The sequence below is a fragment of the Bombina bombina genome, chromosome 8 (genome assembly GCF_027579735.1).
Source record: "Bombina bombina isolate aBomBom1 chromosome 8, aBomBom1.pri, whole genome shotgun sequence".
In the NCBI taxonomy this organism is placed as follows: domain Eukaryota; kingdom Metazoa; phylum Chordata; class Amphibia; order Anura; family Bombinatoridae; genus Bombina; species Bombina bombina.
The window spans coordinates 35,421,828-35,443,738 of NC_069506.1; the positions used below are offsets into that span (position 1 = coordinate 35,421,828).

General features: G+C 42.8%; 1 protein-coding gene across 15 annotated transcripts in view; it reads right to left on the reverse strand.

The window, feature by feature from the left end:
- Nucleotides 1-6,584: 6,584 nt before the first annotated feature.
- UBR4 (ubiquitin protein ligase E3 component n-recognin 4) overlaps nucleotides 6,585-21,911 on the reverse strand; it is a 256,917-nt gene continuing 241,590 nt past the window's right edge. For all 15 annotated transcript variants that reach the window (XM_053690290.1, XM_053690289.1, XM_053690283.1 and 12 more), the window contains 3 exons: nucleotides 12,582-12,672; nucleotides 12,149-12,311; nucleotides 6,585-7,514 (listed from right to left, as the gene is read on the reverse strand). In XM_053690290.1, the coding sequence (XP_053546265.1) occupies nucleotides 7,450-7,514; nucleotides 12,149-12,311; nucleotides 12,582-12,672 (319 nt within the window). In that variant the 3' untranslated portion in view covers nucleotides 6,585-7,449. The remainder of the gene's footprint in view (nucleotides 7,515-12,148; nucleotides 12,312-12,581; nucleotides 12,673-21,911) is intronic.

The window sequence follows — 21,911 nt, forward strand, 5'->3', positions numbered from 1 at the left end:
GAGCGCGAACAACATCCAAATTGTGCAACAAACGTTCCTTCTTCGAAACTGGTTTCGGACACAGAGAAGGTACGATAATCTCCTGGTTAATGTTTTTGTTAGAAACAACTTTTGGAAGAAAACCAGGTTTAGTACGTAAAACCACCTTATCTGCATGGAACACCAGATAAGGAGGAGAACACTGCAGAGCAGATAATTCTGAAACTCTTCTAGCAGAAGAAATTGCAACCAAAAACAAAACTTTCCAAGATAATAACTTAATATCAACGGAATGTAAGGGTTCAAACGGAACCCCCTGAAGAACTGAAAGAACTAAGTTGAGACTCCAAGGAGGAGTCAAAGGTTTGTAAACAGGCTTGATTCTAACCAGAGCCTGAACAAAGGCTTGAACATCTGGCACAGCTGCCAGCTTTTTATGAAGTAACACAGACAAGGCAGAAATCTGTCCCTTCAGGGAACTTGCAGATAATCCTTTTTCCAATCCTTCTTGAAGGAAGGATAGAATCTTAGGAATCTTAACCTTGTCCCAAGGGAATCCTTTAGATTCACACCAACAGATATATTTTTTCCAAATTTTGTGGTAAATCTTTCTAGTTACAGGCTTTCTGGCCTGAACAAGAGTATCGATAACAGAATCTGAGAACCCTCGCTTCGATAAGATCAAGCGTTCAATCTCCAAGCAGTCAGCTGGAGTGAGACCAGATTCGGATGTTCGAACGGACCTTGAACAAGAAGGTCTCGTCTCAAAGGTAGCTTCCATGGTGGAGCCGATGACATATTCACCAGATCTGCATACCAAGTCCTGCGTGGCCACGCAGGAGCTATCAAGATCACCGACGCCCTTTCCTGATTGATCCTGGCTACCAGCCTGGGGATGAGAGGAAACGGCGGGAATACATAAGCTAGTTTGAAGGTCCAAGGTGCTACTAGTGCATCCACTAGAGCCGCCTTGGGATCCCTGGATCTGGACCCGTAGCAAGGAACCTTGAAGTTCTGACGAGAGGCCATCAGATCCATGTCTGGAATGCCCCACAGTTGAGTGACTTGGGCAAAGATTTCCGGATGGAGTTCCCACTCCCCCGGATGCAATGTCTGACGACTCAGAAAATCCGCTTCCCAATTTTCCACTCCTGGGATGTGGATAGCAGACAGGTGGCAGGAGTGAGACTCCGCCCATAGAATGATTTTGGTCACTTCTTCCATCGCCAGGGAACTCCTTGTTCCCCCCTGATGGTTGATGTACGCAACAGTTGTCATGTTGTCTGATTGAAACCGTATGAACTTGGCCCTCGCTAGCTGAGGCCAAGCCTTGAGAGCATTGAATATCGCTCTCAATTCCAGAATATTTATCGGTAGAAGAGATTCTTCCCGAGACCAAAGACCCTGAGCTTTCAGGGATCCCCAGACCGCGCCCCAGCCCATCAGACTGGCGTCGGTCGTGACAATGACCCACTCTGGTCTGCGGAAGGTCATCCCTTGTGACAGGTTGTCCGGGGACAGCCACCAACGGAGTGAGTCTCTGGTCCTCTGATTTACTTGTATCCTCGGAGACAAGTTTGTATAGTCCCCATTCCACTGACTGAGCATGCACAGTTGTAATGGTCTTAGATGAATGCGCGCAAAAGGAACTATGTCCATTGCCGCTACCATCAAACCTATCACTTCCATGCACTGCGCTATGGAAGGAAGAGGAACGGAATGAAGTATCCGACAAGAGTCTAGAAGTTTTGTTTTTCTGGCCTCTGTCAGAAAAATCCTCATTTCTAAGGAGTCTATTATTGTCCCCAAGAAGGGAACCCTTGTTGACGGAGATAGAGAACTCTTTTCCACGTTCACTTTCCATCCGTGAGATCTGAGAAAGGCCAGGACAATGTCCGTGTGAGCCTTTGCTTGAGGAAGGGACGACGCTTGAATCAGAATGTCGTCCAAGTAAGGTACTACAGCAATGCCCCTTGGTCTTAGCACAGCTAGAAGGGACCCTAGTACCTTTGTGAAAATACTTGGAGCAGTGGCTAATCCGAAAGGAAGCGCCACGAACTGGTAATGCTTGTCCAGGAATGAACCTTAGGAACCGATGATGTTCCTTGTGGATAGGAATATGTAGATACGCATCCTTTAAATCCACCGTGGTCATGAATTGACCTTCCTGGATGGAAGGAAGAATTGTTCGAATGGTTTCCATTTTGAACGATGGAACCTTGAGAAACTTGTTTAAGATCTTGAGATCTAAGATTGGTCTGAACGTTCCCTCTTTTTTGGGAACTATGAACAGATTGGAGTAGAACCCCATCCCTTGTTCTCCTAATGGAACAGGATGAATCACTCCCATTTTTAACAGGTCTTCTACACAACGTAAGAATGCCTGTCTTTTTATGTGGTCTGAAGACAACTGAGACCTGTGGAACCTCCCCCTTGGGGGAAGCCCCTTGAATTCCAGAAGATAACCTTGGGAGACTATTTCTAGCGCCCAAGGATCCAGAACATCTCTTGCCCAAGCCCGAGCGAAGAGAGAGAGTCTGCCCCCCACCAGATCCGGTCCCGGATCGGGGGCCAACATTTCATGCTGTCTTGGTAGCAGTGGCAGGTTTCTTGGCCTGCTTTCCCTTGTTCCAGCCTTGCATTGGTCTCCAAGCTGGCTTGGCTTGAGAAGTATTACCCTCTTGCTTAGAGGACGTAGCACTTTGGGCTGGTCCGTTTCTACGAAAGGGACGAAAATTAGGTTTATTTTTTGGCCTTGAAAGGCCGATCCTGAGGAAGGGCATGGCCCTTACCCCCAGTGATATCAGAGATAATCTCTTTCAAGTCAGGGCCAAACAGCGTTTTCCCCTTGAAAGGAATGTTAAGTAGCTTGTTCTTGGAAGACGCATCAGCTGACCAAGATTTCAACCAAAGCGCTCTGCGCGCCACAATAGCAAACCCAGAATTCTTAGCCGCTAACCTAGCCAATTGCAAAGTGGCGTCTAGGGTGAAAGAATTAGCCAATTTGAGAGCATTGATTCTGTCCATAATCTCCTCATAAGGAGGAGAATCACTATCGACCGCCTTTACCAGCTCATCGAACCAGAAACACGCGGCTGTAGCGACAGGGACAATGCATGTAATTGGTTGTAGAAGGTAACCCTGCTGAACAAACATCTTTTTAAGTAAACCTTCTAATTTTTTATCCATAGGATCTTTGAAAGCACAACTATCTTCTATGGGTATAGTGGTGCGTTTGTTTAAAGTGGAAACCGCTCCCTCGACCTTGGGGACTGTCTGCCATAAGTCCTTTCTGGGGTCGACCATAGGAAACAATTTTTTAAATATGGGGGGAGGGACGAAAGGAATACCGGGCCTTTCCCATTCTTTATTTACAATGTCCGCCACCCGCTTGGGTATAGGAAAAGCTTCTGGGAGCCCCGGGACCTCTAGGAACTTGTCCATTTTACATAGTTTCTCTGGGATGACCAACTTGTCACAATCATCCAGAGTGGATAATACCTCCTTAAGCAGAATGCGGAGATGTTCCAACTTAAATTTAAACGTAATCACATCAGGTTCAGCTTGTTGAGAAATGTTCCCTGAATCAGTAATTTCTCCCTCAGACAAAACCTCCCTGGCCCCATCAGACTGGTTTAGGGGCCCTTCAGAACCATTATTATCAGCGTCGTCATGCTCTTCAGTATCTAAAACAGAGCAGTCGCGCTTACGCTGATAAGTGTGCATTTTGGCTAAAATGTTTTTGACAGAATTATCCATTACAGCCGTTAATTGTTGCATAGTAAGGAGTATTGGCGCGCTAGATGTACTAGGGGCCTCCTGAGTGGGCAAGACTCGTGTAGACGAAGGAGGGAATGATGCAGTACCATGCTTACTCCCCTCACTTGAGGAATCATCTTGGGCATCATTGTCATTGTCACATAAATCACATTTATTTAAATGAGAAGGAACTCTGGCTTCCCCACATTCAGAACACAGTCTATCTGGTAGTTCAGACATGTTAAACAGGCATAAACTTGATAACAAAGTACAAAAAACGTTTTAAAATAAAACCGTTACTGTCACTTTAAATTTTAAACTGAACACACTTTATTACTGCAATTGCGAAAAAATATGAAGGAATTGTTCAAAATTCACCAAAATTTCACCACAGTGTCTTAAAGCCTTAAAAGTATTGCACCCCAAATTTGGAAGCTTTAACCCTTAAAATAACGGAACCGGAGCCGTTCTTAACTTTAACCCCTTTACAGTCCCTGGTGTCTGCTTTGCTGAGACCCAACCAAGCCCAAAGGGGAATACGATACCAAATGACGCCTTCAGAAAGTCTTTTCTATGTATCAGAGCTCCTCACACATGCGACTGCATGTCATGCCTCTCAAAAACAAGTGCGCAACACCGGCGCGAAAATGAGGCTCTGCCTATGATTTGGGAAAGCCCCTAAAGAGAAAGGTGTCTAAAAAAGTGCCTGCCGATATAAACTTATCAAAATACCCAGATTAAATGATTCCTCAAGGCTAAATATGTGTTAATAATGAATCGATTTAGCCCAGAAAAAGTCTACAGTCTTAATAAGCCCTTGTGAAGCCCTTATTTACAATCTTAATAAACATGGCTTACCGGATCCCATAGGGAAAATGACAGCTTCCAGCATTACATCGTCTTGTTAGAATGTGTCATACCTCAAGCAGCAAGAGACTGCTCACTGTTCCCCCAACTGAAGTTAATTCCTCTCAACAGTCGTGTGTGGAACAGCCATGGATTTTAGTAACGGTTGCTAAAATCATTTTCCTCATACAAACAGAAATCTTCATCTCTTTTCTGTTTCTGAGTAAATAGTACATACCAGCACTATTTTAAAATAACAAACTCTTGATTGAATAATAAAAACTACAGTTAAACACTAAAAAACTCTAAGCCATCTCCGTGGAGATGTTGCCTGTACAACGGCAAAGAGAATGACTGGGGTAGGCGGAGCCTAGGAGGGATCATGTGACCAGCTTTGCTGGGCTCTTTGCCATTTCCTGTTGGGGAAGAGAATATCCCACAAGTAAGGATGACGCCGTGGACCGGACACACCTATGTTGGAGAAATATATATTTTTTTATATATTTTATTTTATATATATATAAATAAGTACAAAGGACCTAGCACTCTTTAAATTTTCAATTAGTGACGTTTCGGGGATAAACCTTCTGAGGAAGGGGAAGGTTTATCCCTGAAGCGTCACTAATAAAGTTGATTAGTGTGAGTGCTGGGTCCTTTGTACTTGTTGCTGTGGAGTGAGAGTGCACTTATTGGGATATATATATATATATATATATATATACACACACACATATTTATATATATATATATATATATATATATATATATATATATATATATATATATATATATATATATATATATATACATACACACTCATACATAAACACACACACATATATATATATATATACTGTATATACACTCATACATACACACACATATATATACACTCATACATACACACATATATATATATATATACACTTATACATACAAACACACACACATATATATATATATATACACTTATACATACATACACATATATATATATATATACACATACATACACACACACATATATATATATATATATACTGTATATACACTCATACATACACACTAACATATATATATATATATATATATATACACACTCATACATACACACACATATATAGATATATAGATATACACTTATACACACACACACATATATAGATATATAGATATACACTTATACACACACACACATGTATGTATATATATATATATATATATATATACACACACACACACTCATACACACACACACACCTGTAGATAGAGATTCCTCAGCCTGCAGTTTATGGGAAATATTACATTCAACTTAAAACCTGTATTGCAATTCTGCTTTACTTCTTATTACACACTCAGCTGTATTATTAATCATAATGTGTTATTTTGTTAAATATTTTAATGTATTTATATGCGTTTTGTGACCAACTTTCTAGTATTCCATGGGACCTTTAATATTTATATTCTAGTCTTTTTTATATTATACATACCTCTGACAATCGGATTATGATGGTCTTCACAATTGTGTCTTGTAGAGAATATCAAACTGATTGTAAGCATGGTTACACATACCTAACAAATGCTAACTTACAACTAAAAATAAATATCTAAACTGGCAGATGCAACACTTTCTCGTCTATTTACTGCACTGCAAATGTACTAGTAATTCTTCCAAATAATTTTGTTTCCTTTCCTTTTATAGTTTAAAAAAAATATATATTTCATTGCCTTCAGTGCATAAGAAAGAAATTGAAACAATTATTTCCTTTCCTGTATGAATCAGACTTATCATGCAGTGAATTTTATAGACTCATACACAGCAGCCCCAGAGAATAGCAGAACACGCAGCAAGATTTCCTTATATGAGATACAATTACACAGATTCATTACTGTAGACTAGGTTAGCTTTATAACTCCAGGGAGAAAACTAATGAAATAAGTAGAATGCAGGAAAGCCCGATATAGCGAGGACACAAAGGAGCAATCACTTAGCCCAGTACTTCAAAGAGTCAAAATGAAAGCTTTATTTCATAAGCATAGGGCAGTTGGTTTACATGTCTGTCAGAATGCAAGAATACCACAAAAGCAAGTTCCATTCATCCTGGAAATAGAATCAAACCTATGTTCCTCACACAGATCCTGAAAGCTCCACTTAAGAACACTCACAACGTCTTCTCCCCAAATCAGCTTTAGATAATATATTTTTTTAATTAAAAGTCATAACTAGAATCAATTACGTAGGACTGAAAGGATGGACTGGTCTGTGATTCAGCTTGCAGAGTCTCATGTGATTTAAAAACCTGACGGTATATAGAAACACTATGGCGAATGTCTAGATCTGTCCTGCACTGACCTGTTATTTTTTAAGACACGTGACACATGCATTACTTTATTTTTTTCTTCTTTTGGTACGACAACTCATTAGTTGCAAGAGATGGGTGAAATGCACTCTGGCAGGAAACAGGTTAAATTAACTTGATAAGTGAATATCATTTGTTTGTTTTTGTGTAATGAAGCACGTTACTATTCGAAGCCTGGGCACGAAAGCTGATTTCGGCTTAGATACGTCTTATTTTATCAGTAACAAGCACACTAAAACTCACAGAATTGATTAAACCACAGTTCAGGACAATACACAGAGAGAGTATTTTGCCAAAACAGATAAAAGTTGTCTTTGACCATTCTGCTGCTAGACTTCAAAGAATATGCAGCCCTCTGCGGCAACAAGCAAGTTACACACATCTTATAAAGGAGGGGCAAATATATTACTGCACCCACTGCAAGGACAGGGAAAAAAACAACTAAACACCCAGGGGAGAGAGAGGATCCGGAAGTCTAAAAAGCAGATTTACATCCACTGGCTGTTCATGGGACGGAGTTTAAAAGATCCTTGAGGAAACTGTCCGGGTCGCTGATTTCGGATAAAAGGCCTGAGACAAAGAGAAAGGATGAAAGTCAGAGTCTCTATAAAGAGAGACAATCACATTAGTTATATAACAGGTAACTACACAGCTACAGATATAATTAAAGGGACAGTCAACAATAAAATTGTTATTGTTTGAAAAGATAGATAATGCCCTTACTGCCCATTCCCCAGCTTTGCACAACCAACACTGTTATATTAATAAACGTAATAACATTTAAACCTCTAAATGTCTGCCTGTTTCTAAACCACTACAGACAGCCTCTTATCACATGCTTTTTTATTTGCTTTTCACAACAGGAGACTGCTAGTTCATGTGGGCCATATAGATAACATTGTGTTCACGTCCATGGGTTCTGCACAACACAGCTAAAATGCAAGTCAATAGATAATAAATAAAAAGTCATGTGATCTGGGGACTGTCAAAAGATACAAGGTAATCACAGAGGTAAAAATTACATTAATATAACCATGTTGGTTCTGCAAAACTGGTGAATGGGTAATAAATTATGCTTACATGATAATTTAATTTCCATTGAGGGGAGGAGAGTCCACAACTTCATTCATTACTATTGGGAATTAAGAACCTGGGCACCAGGAAGAGGCAAAGACACCCCAGACAAAGGCTTAAATACCTCCCCGACTTCCCTCATCCCCCAGTCATTCTGCAGCGGGAACCAGGAACAGTAGGAGAAATATCAGGGTAAAAAAGGTGCCAGAAGATGAATACATTTAAGGCCGCCCAACGGAGATACGGGCGGGAGCCGTGGACGCTCCTCCCCTCAATGGAAATGAAATTATCAGGTAAGCATAACTTATGTTTTCCATCTAAAGGGGAGGAAAGTCTACAGCTTCATTCATTACTATTGGGAACATATACCCAAGCTCTAGAGGACACTGAATGAAACCGGGAGGGTAAAAGGCGGATCCTAATCTGAGGGCACCTGCAAAACCTCTCTCCCAAAAACAGAAGAAAAAACCTCAAAATTTGTAAAAGTGTGTAAGAAGGACCAGGTAGCCGCTTTACAAATTTGCTCCATGGTGGCCTAATTCTTGAAGGCCCAAGACAAAGCTACAGCTCTAGTTGAATGAGCCGTGATATTTTGAGGAGGCTTATGTCCCGCTGTCTCATAAGCCAAGCGAATCAAGCTCCTCAACCAAAAAGACAAAGAAGTAGCAGAGGCCCTTTGTCCCTTGCGCTTCCCAGAATACACCACAAAAAGATGTAGACTGTCTGATATCCTTTGTAGCCTGAAGATAGAACTTCAAGGCACGAACCACATCCAGGTTATGAAGTAACCTCTCCTTTGAAGAAGAAGGGTTAAGACACAAAGGAGGAACAACTATTTCCTGATTAATGTTACGGATAGACACCACCTTGGGAAGAAATCCCAACCCAGTGCGAAGTACAGCCTTATACGCATGAAACACCAGATAAGGAGGATCACATTGCAAGGCAGCTAGTTCAGATACTCTGCGTGCAGATGCAATAGCCAGCCGGAAGAGAACCTTCCAGGACAGAATCATAAATTCTATGGAATGCATAGGTTCAAACGGAACCCTCTGCAACACCTTAAGGACTAAGTTTAAGCTCCAAGGCGGAGCCGACTGTCTAAACACAGGCCTGATTCTAGACAGAGCCTGAACAAAAGATTGAATGTCAGGGAGCTCAGGGAGTCTCCTATGCAACAAAACTGATAATGCCGAAATCTGTCCCTTTAAGGAACTAGCGGCAAGACCCTTCTCCAAACCATCTTGGAGAAAGGACAGAATCCTAGATAGCTTCGCCTTATGCCAAGGATATCCATGTTTCTCATACAGGACAAGGCCTCCACGCCCTATGGTAGATGTGACGAGTGACTGGCTTCCTTGCCCGAATTAGAGTATCAATCACACTTTCAGAAAAGCATCTCTTGGCTTAGACTAGGCGTTCAATCTCCACACAGTCAGCCTCAGAGAATCTAGATTTTGATGCTGAAAGGGGCCCTGTGACAGCAGAACCCTGCAACAGGGTAACCTCCACGGCGGAGAGGATGACATCCCACCAGATCCGCAAACTACGTCCTCCGCCGCCACAAAGGCGCAATCAGAATGGCAGAGGCCCGCTCTTGTTTGATGTGTGCCACTATGCGAGGTAGAAGTGGTAACGGAGGAAAAATGTAAGCTAGGCTGAATCCCAAAGGAACCACTAAGGCACCTATCAGCTCTGAATGGGGATCCCTGGACCTCAACCCGAATCGAGGTAGTTTGCAATTAAGTCTGGACGCCATGAGATCTATTTCCGGTGTACCCCATCTGTGACAAATCTCTGCAAACAAGTCGGGGTGAAGAGACCATTCCCCCAGATGGAAGGACTGTCTGCTAAGAAAGTCGGCTTCCCAGTTGTCCACACCTGGAATGTGAATCGATGAGAGTGAGCAGTCGTGGGACTCCTCCAACTCCGGAATCCGAGACACCTCCCTCTTTGCGAGGTAGCTCCTCGTACCCCCCTGATGGTTGATGTAAGCCACTGAGGTAATGTTGTCGGTCTGGAATCTGATGAAACTGACCGACCCCAGAGAAGGCCAAGACTTCAGAGCATTGTAGATTGCTCGTAGTTCTAGAATGTTGATCGGAAGGAGAGACTCCTCCCTGGACCACTTTCCTTGTGCCATCCTGGCACCCCAAACAGCTCCCCATCCTGACAGACTGGCGTCCGTGGTCACAATCTCTCAGGACAGTCTCAAGAAGGATGTCCCCATGGACAGTTGCTCCGGACGAATCCACCAAAAGAGGGAGTTCCGAGTCTGAGCATCCAGGGAGATCAGCTGTGATAAATCTGAATGATCGCTGTTCCACTGTCTCAACATGCACAATTGAAGAGATCTGAGGTGAAACCTGGTGAATGCGATGACATCTATGCTTGACACCATGAGACCTATCCCCTCCATACATTGAGCCACCGATGGGTTTGAGGAGGACTGAAGGGCAAGACAGGTGGATGCAATCTTCCTGTGCTGCTGATCTGTGAAAAATATCCTCATGGACATAGAGTCTATTATCGTGCCCAGGAACTCTACCCTGTTGCTGGGAACCAGGGAACTCTTTCCTGAGTTGATCTTCCAACCGTAAAATTGGAGCAGAAAAAGAAGAGCCCTCGAATGACCTTAGGGATGGTCACCCACAGCTCACGCTGAGAGTCCAGAAAGGAGGAACAGTTTTTTAAAGGAAGAAGAAGGGGAAAAGGAAGAAGAAGGGGAAAAGGAAGAACCTAATCATTCCCATTCGTTCTTAATAATATTAGCCATCTTAACGGGAACCGGGAAAGACTGAGGTACTATCCTGTCCTCGTATACCTTGTCAAGCTTAGGAATTGCAGGTTCCTCCGGTATCTTAGGTTCCGTAACCTCCAGAGTAGCAAGCACCTGCCGTAGCAGAAAGCGCAAATTTTCCATATTAAACCTATAACCAGGCTCCTATTGGCGAGGACAAACACTGGGCCGGGCCGCTATGATAAACCCTTGCGCTTAGCAGAACGTGGTAAGACATGGATCACTTTTGGACCGCCGATTCTAGTTGGTCCGCAAAGTATGACGGCCAACGAATCTCTCCCGAAGGAGTAACGGTTGGATCCCAGGGTGCTGCATGTGTAATCAGAGATGAATGTAGGGAATACACCTCCCGGGACAAAGAACCATCAGTAGTACTAGACATAAGTTTACATTTAGATGCTGTAAATTTATCAAGGCATGTGGAACAAGAACCTCCTCACAATAAACACAGGAATGAGACTTTATTAAGGAAGGAGAGCCTTCCAACGCGTCAGAGACCTCGATCGCTTGTGCACTTGGTTAGACTAACTTTCTTTATTAAAAAAGGCACCTTTTCATCCCGCACATAACGCAGCAATGACAAACAATATCATGTATAAACCCCCCCTGTTCAATAATCCCCCTTCCAAGAATATTAACCCTTGATTCTGTAAAGATAAAAAGGCGCCACACTGTAACCCTGTCTTCTATGTTATTATTAATAAAAAAATGAACAATCTTACCAGAATATACGCCGTGGAACAGGAACACGGTCCTTCAAGTGTGACAGGTTAGTAGCCTCGCTCCTGACATGGACTTGAGTGAAGAAAGCAGGCAGCGAAATTCGTCAACGCTGATTGCTTATGGAGCTGTTAATATGAGTCAGGATGGTTTCGCAGAAAGACTCTTCCTGCATCTCCGGACTCTAACTTTCGCCCAGGATCTCACTGAGAGGCTGACAGGACTACTTAAAACTCTAGTCCCACTGCGAAGAGTACAACCCTCCATAAGAGACTACTCCGAAACTCTGGCACTCCTCTGTCATCCTCCTGTGACGAAAGGCAAAGAATGACTGGGGGATGAGGGAAGTGGGGGAGGTATTTAAGCCTTTGGCTGGGGTATCTTTGCCTCCTCCTGGTGGCTAGGTTCTTAATTCCCAATAGTAATGAATGAAGCCGTGGACTCTCCTCCCCTTTAGATGGAAAATGGGATTATCTTTTTAAACAATAAAACAAAATGTAAGTTGACTGTCCCTTTAACCCATTGGCTGTTAGATGAGGCTACTATACAGCTCTTGCAACCAGTGAGTTAACTTTACACTACAGAGAGACAGTATTAAACAAGTACAAACCAGCTACATCCATGAACTCCGAGAAAGACTCTACAGGCATGAACTCATCCTGGAAGGTTTTTAAGGCTTTGTCAGCAGCCTCATAAATAGGCATGTCATTCAGTCTGATGTAGTCTGCTAGGGAGTAAGACCAGCCGCCCTCTGTATTACTCGTTGGAACCTTCTGTAATGTGCATAAAAAAAGGAAGGAAGAGACAAAACAATTACAAAATAATTATTCACTGCATAGGTTTATGATGCTCAAGGAAAGTGATCAGTACTTAGGCTGCAATAAAGACAATGCCACGTTACAGACATTTTGTCAGATACAAGCTTGTCTGCTACTACGTGATGAGCAGGCCCATAATTAAACCTCTACTGTAGTAAGCACAGATATAAACGTCAAGATGATTGACAAGGCAGCAATGTAACAATTTAAATAATGTAATGTTACCTTAAACATGTTATAAATAAGGTCAACCAGTGCCCAGAATAGCAGACTGGAGCGATAAACAGAATAATCTTTCACAGCCTTATCAGACAGTCTAGAGAGAAAAAGAAAAAAACAAAATGAATATCTTCACTTAAAACACTAAATCCTAGAGTGGATAATTTACTATCAATGGCTCTGGTAAGAGTATTGGTTTAATATAAACAGGAAAAGAACATGTCTTAACCTAATACATATCATCTAAAACAGGGTTCTTCAAACTTTTTTCCCCAAGACCCAGTGCCATGATACCTTTGCAGCCCTATTTTTATACTTGGTCTGAAAATTTCTGAAGTAATATACAAAAGCGTAACTAAAATATGTGCATACTTTAGTCCTGATTGCAGTCAAACTTGCAAGTGTTGTAATAGGTTATAACACACACACACAGACTCTTGTACAGCACACACACACACACACTCATATTACAAACACACACACTCGTATTACACACACACACACTCGTACTCTTATTACACACACTCGTATTACACACACGCGCTCATATTACACACACACATATTACACACACACACATTACACACACACACATTACACACACACACATTACACACACACACATTACACACACACACATTACACACACTCATATTACACACACTCATATTACACACACACTCTCATGTTACACACACACTCTCATGTTACACACACACTCTCATGTTACACACACACTCTCATGTTACACACACACTCTCATGTTACACACACACACTCTCATAATACACACACACACTCTCATAATACACACACACACTCTCATAATACACACACACACTCTCATAATACACACACACACTCTCATAATACACACACACACTCTCATAATACACACACACACTCTCATAATACACACACACTCTCATAATACACCCACACACCACCCACACACTCTTATTACACACACACACTCACACTCTTATTACACACACACTCACATAATACACACACACTCACATAATACACACACACTCACATAATACACACACACTCACATAATACACACACACTCACATAATACACACACACTCACAATACACCCACACACTCATACACCACCCACACGCTCTCGTATTACACACCCACTCGAATTGCGCACACACCCACTCGTTACACACACACACACTCGTTACACACACACACACTCGTTACACACACACACACTCGTTACACACACACACTCTCGTTACACACACACACTCTCGTTACACACACACACTCTCGTTACACACACACACTCTCGTTACACACACACACTCACACACACACACACACTCTACACACACACACACACTCTACACACACACACACACACTCTACACACACACACACACACTCTACACACACACACACACACACACTCTACACACACACACACACTCTACACACACACACACACTCTACACACACACACACACTCTACACACACACACACTCTACACACACACACACACTCTACACACACACACACTCTACACACACACACACACTCTACACACACACACACTCTACACACACACACACACTCTACACACACACACACTCTACACACACACACACACTCTACACACACACACACACTCTACACACACACACACTCTACACACACACACACACTCTACACACACACACACACTACACACACACACACTCTACACACTCACACACACTCTACACACACACACACTCTACACACACACACACTCTACACACTACACACACTCTACACACACACACTCTACACACACACACTCTACACACACACACTCTACACACACACACTCTACACACACACACTCTACACACACACACTCTACACACACACACACACTCTACACACACACACACACTCTACACACACACACACACTCTACACACACACACACACTCTACACACACACACACTCTACACACACACACACTCTACACACACACACACTCTACACACACACACACTCTACACACACACACACACTCTACACACACACACACTCTACACACACACACTCTACACACACACACTCTACACACACACACTCTACACACACACACTCTACACACACACACTCTACACACACACACTCTACACACACACACTCTACACACACACACACTCTACACACACACACACTCTACACACACACACACTCTACACACACACACACTCTACACACACACACACTCTACACACACACACACTCTACACACACACACACTCTACACACACACACACTCTACACACACACACACTCTACACACACACACACTCTACACACACACACTCTACACACACACACTCTACACACACACACTCTACACACACACACTCTACACACACACACTCTACACACACACACTCTACACACACACACTCTACACACACACACTCTACACACACACACTCTACACACACACACTCTACACACACACACTCTACACACACACACTCTACACACACACACTCTCGTATTACACACACACAATCTCGTATTACACACACAATCTCGTATTACACACACACACACTCTCATAATACACACACTCTCATAATACACACACACTCTCATAATACACACACACTCTCATAATACACACACACTCTCATAATACACACACACTCTCATAATACACACACACTCTCATAATACACACACTTATTACACACACACTCATTTAACACCCACACACTCTTATTACACACACTCATATTACACACACACTCATACTCTTATTACACACACACTCACATAATACACACACACTCACATAATACACACACACTCACAATACACACACACACTTATTACACACACACACACTCATAATACACACACACACTTATTACACACACACTCATAATACACCCACACACTCATACACCACCCACACGCTCTCGTATTACACACCCACAACCTCGTATTACACACACACTCTAATTGCGCACACACACACTCTAATTGCGCACACACACACTCTAATTGCGCACACACACACTCTCGTTACACACACACAAACACACACTCGAATTACACACACACACTCTCGTTACACACACTCTCGTTACACACACACACTCTACACACACACACACTCTACACACACACACTCTACACACACACACACTCTACACACACACTCACTCTACACACACACACACTCTACACACACACACTCTCTACACACACTCAACACACACTCTACACACACACACACTCTACACACACACACACTCTACACACACACACACTCTACACACCCACACACTCTACACACACACACACACTCTACACACACACCACACACTCTACACACACACACCACTCTACACACACACACACACTCTACACACACACACACACTCTACACACCCAAACACACACACACTCTACACACACACACACACTCTACACACACACACACACTCTACACACACACACACACTCTACAACACACACTAACACACACACACACACACTCTACACACACACACACTCTACACACACACACACACACACTACACACACACACACTCTACACACACACACACACTCTACACACACACACACACTCTACACACACACACACACTCTACACACACACACACACTCTACACACACACACACACTCTACACACACACTCTACACACTCTACACACACACACTACACACACACACACACACACTCTACACACACACACACACTCTACACACACACACACACACTCTACACACACACACACTCTACACACACACACTCTACACACACACACTCTACACACACACACACTCTACACACACACACACTCTACACACACACACACTCGAATTGCGCACACACACTCATTACACACACACTCTCGTTACACACACACAAACACACACTCGAATTACACACACACACATATTGCACACACACACTCTCGTTACACACACACACTCTCGTTACACACACACACTCTCGTTACACACACACACTCTCGTTACACACACACACTCTCGTTACACACACACACTCTCGTTACACACACACACTCTCGTTACACACACACACTCTACACACACTCTACACACACACACACACTCTACACACACACACACACTCTACACCACACACACACTCTACACACACACACACACTCTACACACACACACACACTCTACACACACACTCACACACACACACACACACACACTCTACACACACACACACACACTCTACACACACACACACACACTCTACACACACACACACACACTCTACACACACACACACACTCTACACACACACACACACTCTACACACACACACACACTCTACACACACACACACACTCTACACACACACACACACTCTACACACACACACACACACTCTACACACACACACACACTCTACACACACACACACACTCTACACACACACACACTCTACACACACACACACTCTACACACACACACACTCTACACACACACACACTCTACACACACACACACTCTACACACACACACACTCTACACACACACACACTCTACACACACACACACTCTACACACACACACACTCTACACACACACACACTCTACACACACACACACTCTACACACACACACACACTCTACACACACACACACTCTACACACACACACACTCTACACACACACACACTCTACACACACACACACTCTACACACACACACACTCTACACACACACACACTCTACACACACACACACACTCTACACACACACACACTCTACACACACACACACACTCTACACACACACACACACTCTACACACACACACACACTCTACACACACACACACACTCTACACACACACACACACTCTACACACACACACACACTCTACACACACACACACACACTCTACACACACACACACACACTCTACACACACACACACTCTACACACACACACACTCTACACACACACACACTCTACACACACACACACTCTACACACACACACACTCTACACACACACACACACTCTACACACACACACACTCTACACACACACACACACTCTACACACACACACACACTCTACACACACACACACTCTACACACACACACACACTCTACACACACACACACTCTACACACACACACTCTACACACACACACTCTACACACACACACACTCTACACACACACACACTCTACACACACACACACTCTACACACACACACACTCTACACACACACACACTCTACACACACACACTCTACACACACACACACACTCTACACACACACACACACTCTACACACACACACACACTCTACACACACACACACACTCTACACACACACACACACTCTACACACACACACACACTCTACACACACACACACACTCTACACACACACACACACTCTACACACACACACTACACACACACACACACACACTCTACACACACACACACACTCTACACACACACACACACACTCTACACACACACACACTCTACACACACACACACACTCTACACACACACACACACTCTACACACACACACACACTCTACACACACACACACACTCTACACACACACACACACTCTACACACACACTCTACACACTCTACACACACACACTACACACACACACACACACACTCTACACACACACACACACTCTACACACACACACACACACTCTACACACACACACACTCTACACACACACACTCTACACACACACACTCTACACACACACACACTCTACACACACACACACTCTACACACACACACACTCTACACACACACACACTCTACACACACACACACTCTACACACACACACACTCTACACACACACACACTCTACACACACACACACTCGAATTGCGCACACACACTCATTACACACACACTCTCGTTACACACACACAAACACACACTCGAATTACACACACACACATATTGCACACACACACTCTCGTTACACACACACACTCTCGTTACACACACACACTCTCGTTACACACACACACTCTCGTTACACACACACACTCTCGTTACACACACACACTCTCGTTACACACACACACTCTCGTTACACACACACACTCTACACACACTCTACACACACACACACACTCTACACACACACACACACTCTACACACACACACACTCTACACACACACACACTCTACACACACTCTACACACACTCTACACACACACACACTCTACACACACACACACACACTCTACACACACACACACTCTACACACACACACACACTCTACACACACACACACACTCTACACACACACACACACTCTACACACACACACACACTCTACACACACACACACACTCTACACACACACACACACTCTACACACACACACACACTCTACACACACACACACACTCTACACACACACACACACTCTACACACACACACACACTCTACACACACACACACACTCTACACACACACACACACTCTACACACACACACACTCTACACACACACACACTCTACACACACACACACTCTACACACACACACACTCTACACACACACACACTCTACACACACACACACTCTACACACACACACACTCTACACACACACACACTCTACACACACACACACTCTACACACACACACACACTCTACACACACACACACACTCTACACACACACACACTCTACACACACACACACACTCTACACACACACACACACTCTACACACACACACACTCTACACACACACACACACTCTACACACACACACACACTCTACACACACACACACACTCTACACACACACACACACTCTACACACACACACACACTCTACACACACACCCACACTCTACACACACACACCACTCTACACACACACACACACTCTACACACACACACACACACACACACCACACTCTACACACACACACACACTCTACCACACACACACACACTCTACACACACACACACACTCTACACACACACACACACTCTACACACACACCCACTCACACACACACTCTACACACACACACACTCTACACACACACACACTCTCTACACACCACACACTCTACACACACACACACTCTACACACACACACACTCTACACACACACACACTCTACACACACACACACTCCTACACACACACCCACACTCTACACACACACACACTCTACACACACACACACTCTACACACACACAACACACTCTACACACACACACACTCTACACACACACACACTCTACACACACACACACTCTACACACACTCTACACACACACACACTCTACACACACACACACTCTACACACACACACACTCTACACACACACACACTCTACACACACACACTCTACACACACACACTCTACACACACACACTCTACAACACACACACTCTACACACACACACTCTACACACACACACTCTACACACACACACTCTACACACACACACTCTACACACACACACTCTACACACACACTCTCGTATTACACACACACACTCTCGTATTACACACACACAATCTCGTATTACACACACAATCTCGTATTACACACACACACACTCTCATATTACACACACACACACACTCATATTATCAGCCCCTTAAAGTGGGTGTCCCAGGCTAATCTCATCACAAATACTAAATTGGGAGCTTCTAAGTAAGTTTTTAAAAGGTTTAATACTGTATTTTTATATCAGTATCTGTGCATAGTCTTCTTTATAGTAGTTTCTATTACATGCAGTTAAATGTAAATTGGTATATACTGCCCCTTTAATATAACAAATGGTGCAAATGCAATGTTGCAAATCTAAGGATTAATGGATTGTGGACTCTCACCACCTGTATAAAAGAAATGTTGTAACATATTAATATTACTTTTGAATTTAAAGAGAATGATAGTGGTGAATAAAATCAGTCGCCAGAAACAATCATCCTTTCTTGCAATTAAAGGATTAACGATATTTGGTACAATTTGTGCTTCTGTGAAAGGGCAGCACACAGACAAACCTGCTTTGTTTATTACATCACATGGGTAATGTGTATGATTGCTGGTCTTTACTGAGAGCATAAATCCACCCAGGAGTGGAATTTCACATCAAATACGGTGGCTCTGCAGTTTTGGGTGGATTTTGGTAGCATAAGAAAAACACTTTAGGAATGTAGTATTTATAAGTAAACCAATGACCTAATATACTATTTTATACCGTCTTTAAAGAAACAAAACGTACAAAATTATTATAGCAGTATTGCTTGCATATAAACGTATTTAGAACACACATGTATACTTTTCAACAAAGGAGATTGAAGCAAATTTGATTACAGAAGTAAATTGAAAAAGTCTAATAAAATTGTATGCACTCTCTCGGGTATTTCAGCTCCAGTCCCCAGGCCTCCCTAACAGACAAGGGTTCCAGATTATCTGAACTGGTGCACAGTTAATCCTGAAAATCTGGCCTGTTATGGAGGACTGGAATTGAAAAACTAATCAATATGAAAGTTTCATTTGTGACTTTAATGTCTCTTAATATAGATATATTTACTCATTTTCTGCTGTGCAAAATGTATTTAAAAAAAAAATATATATCAGGCTTGTGGGAGCTTGCCCTACACCAAATAAACGGAGGCAGTGGTCTATCCGCCAGTAAGCATTATTACATGTAGCGCAAAAACATGTTAAACGTTTTGTCATTTTAAGATTGAAACTAGGACGAAATGCATAATGGTTAAATAAGTTTTAGATAAACTCGTACATAAATAGTTGCAGATAAATAGCCTTCCAATTTACTTCTATTAAGTTAAAGTTGTGGGCACATTAGTAGCATTTAGAATACAACCTCCTATTAACATTCAACACTAAATACATTTTATAAGCATAGTATTGAGGTTATTCCCACCTCCCTCTAGTTATGGGTGTCTCCATATTGAAATCTAACTTTCACTACATTCCAGTGCTGATGTGTTTGCACATGTGCAGCAACTCTCCTTCACATACCTGCAGTGTAACCTAAGTTCCAAAATGGCAGCACCAATGATTTGCGGGAGGAGCATAAAATGAGTTTAGTGTCCCTTTAACGAAGCACTATCAGATGGACTGGTGCGTTGTATTGAAATGTATAAAAATTTATATTTGAATCATGATTTTATTATTAGCTTTTGTTTATGTAGGTATTTAATAGAGAGTTGGTGTTGCTGAATTATTGAATAGCATTTTATATAAAATAGTAAAACATGCT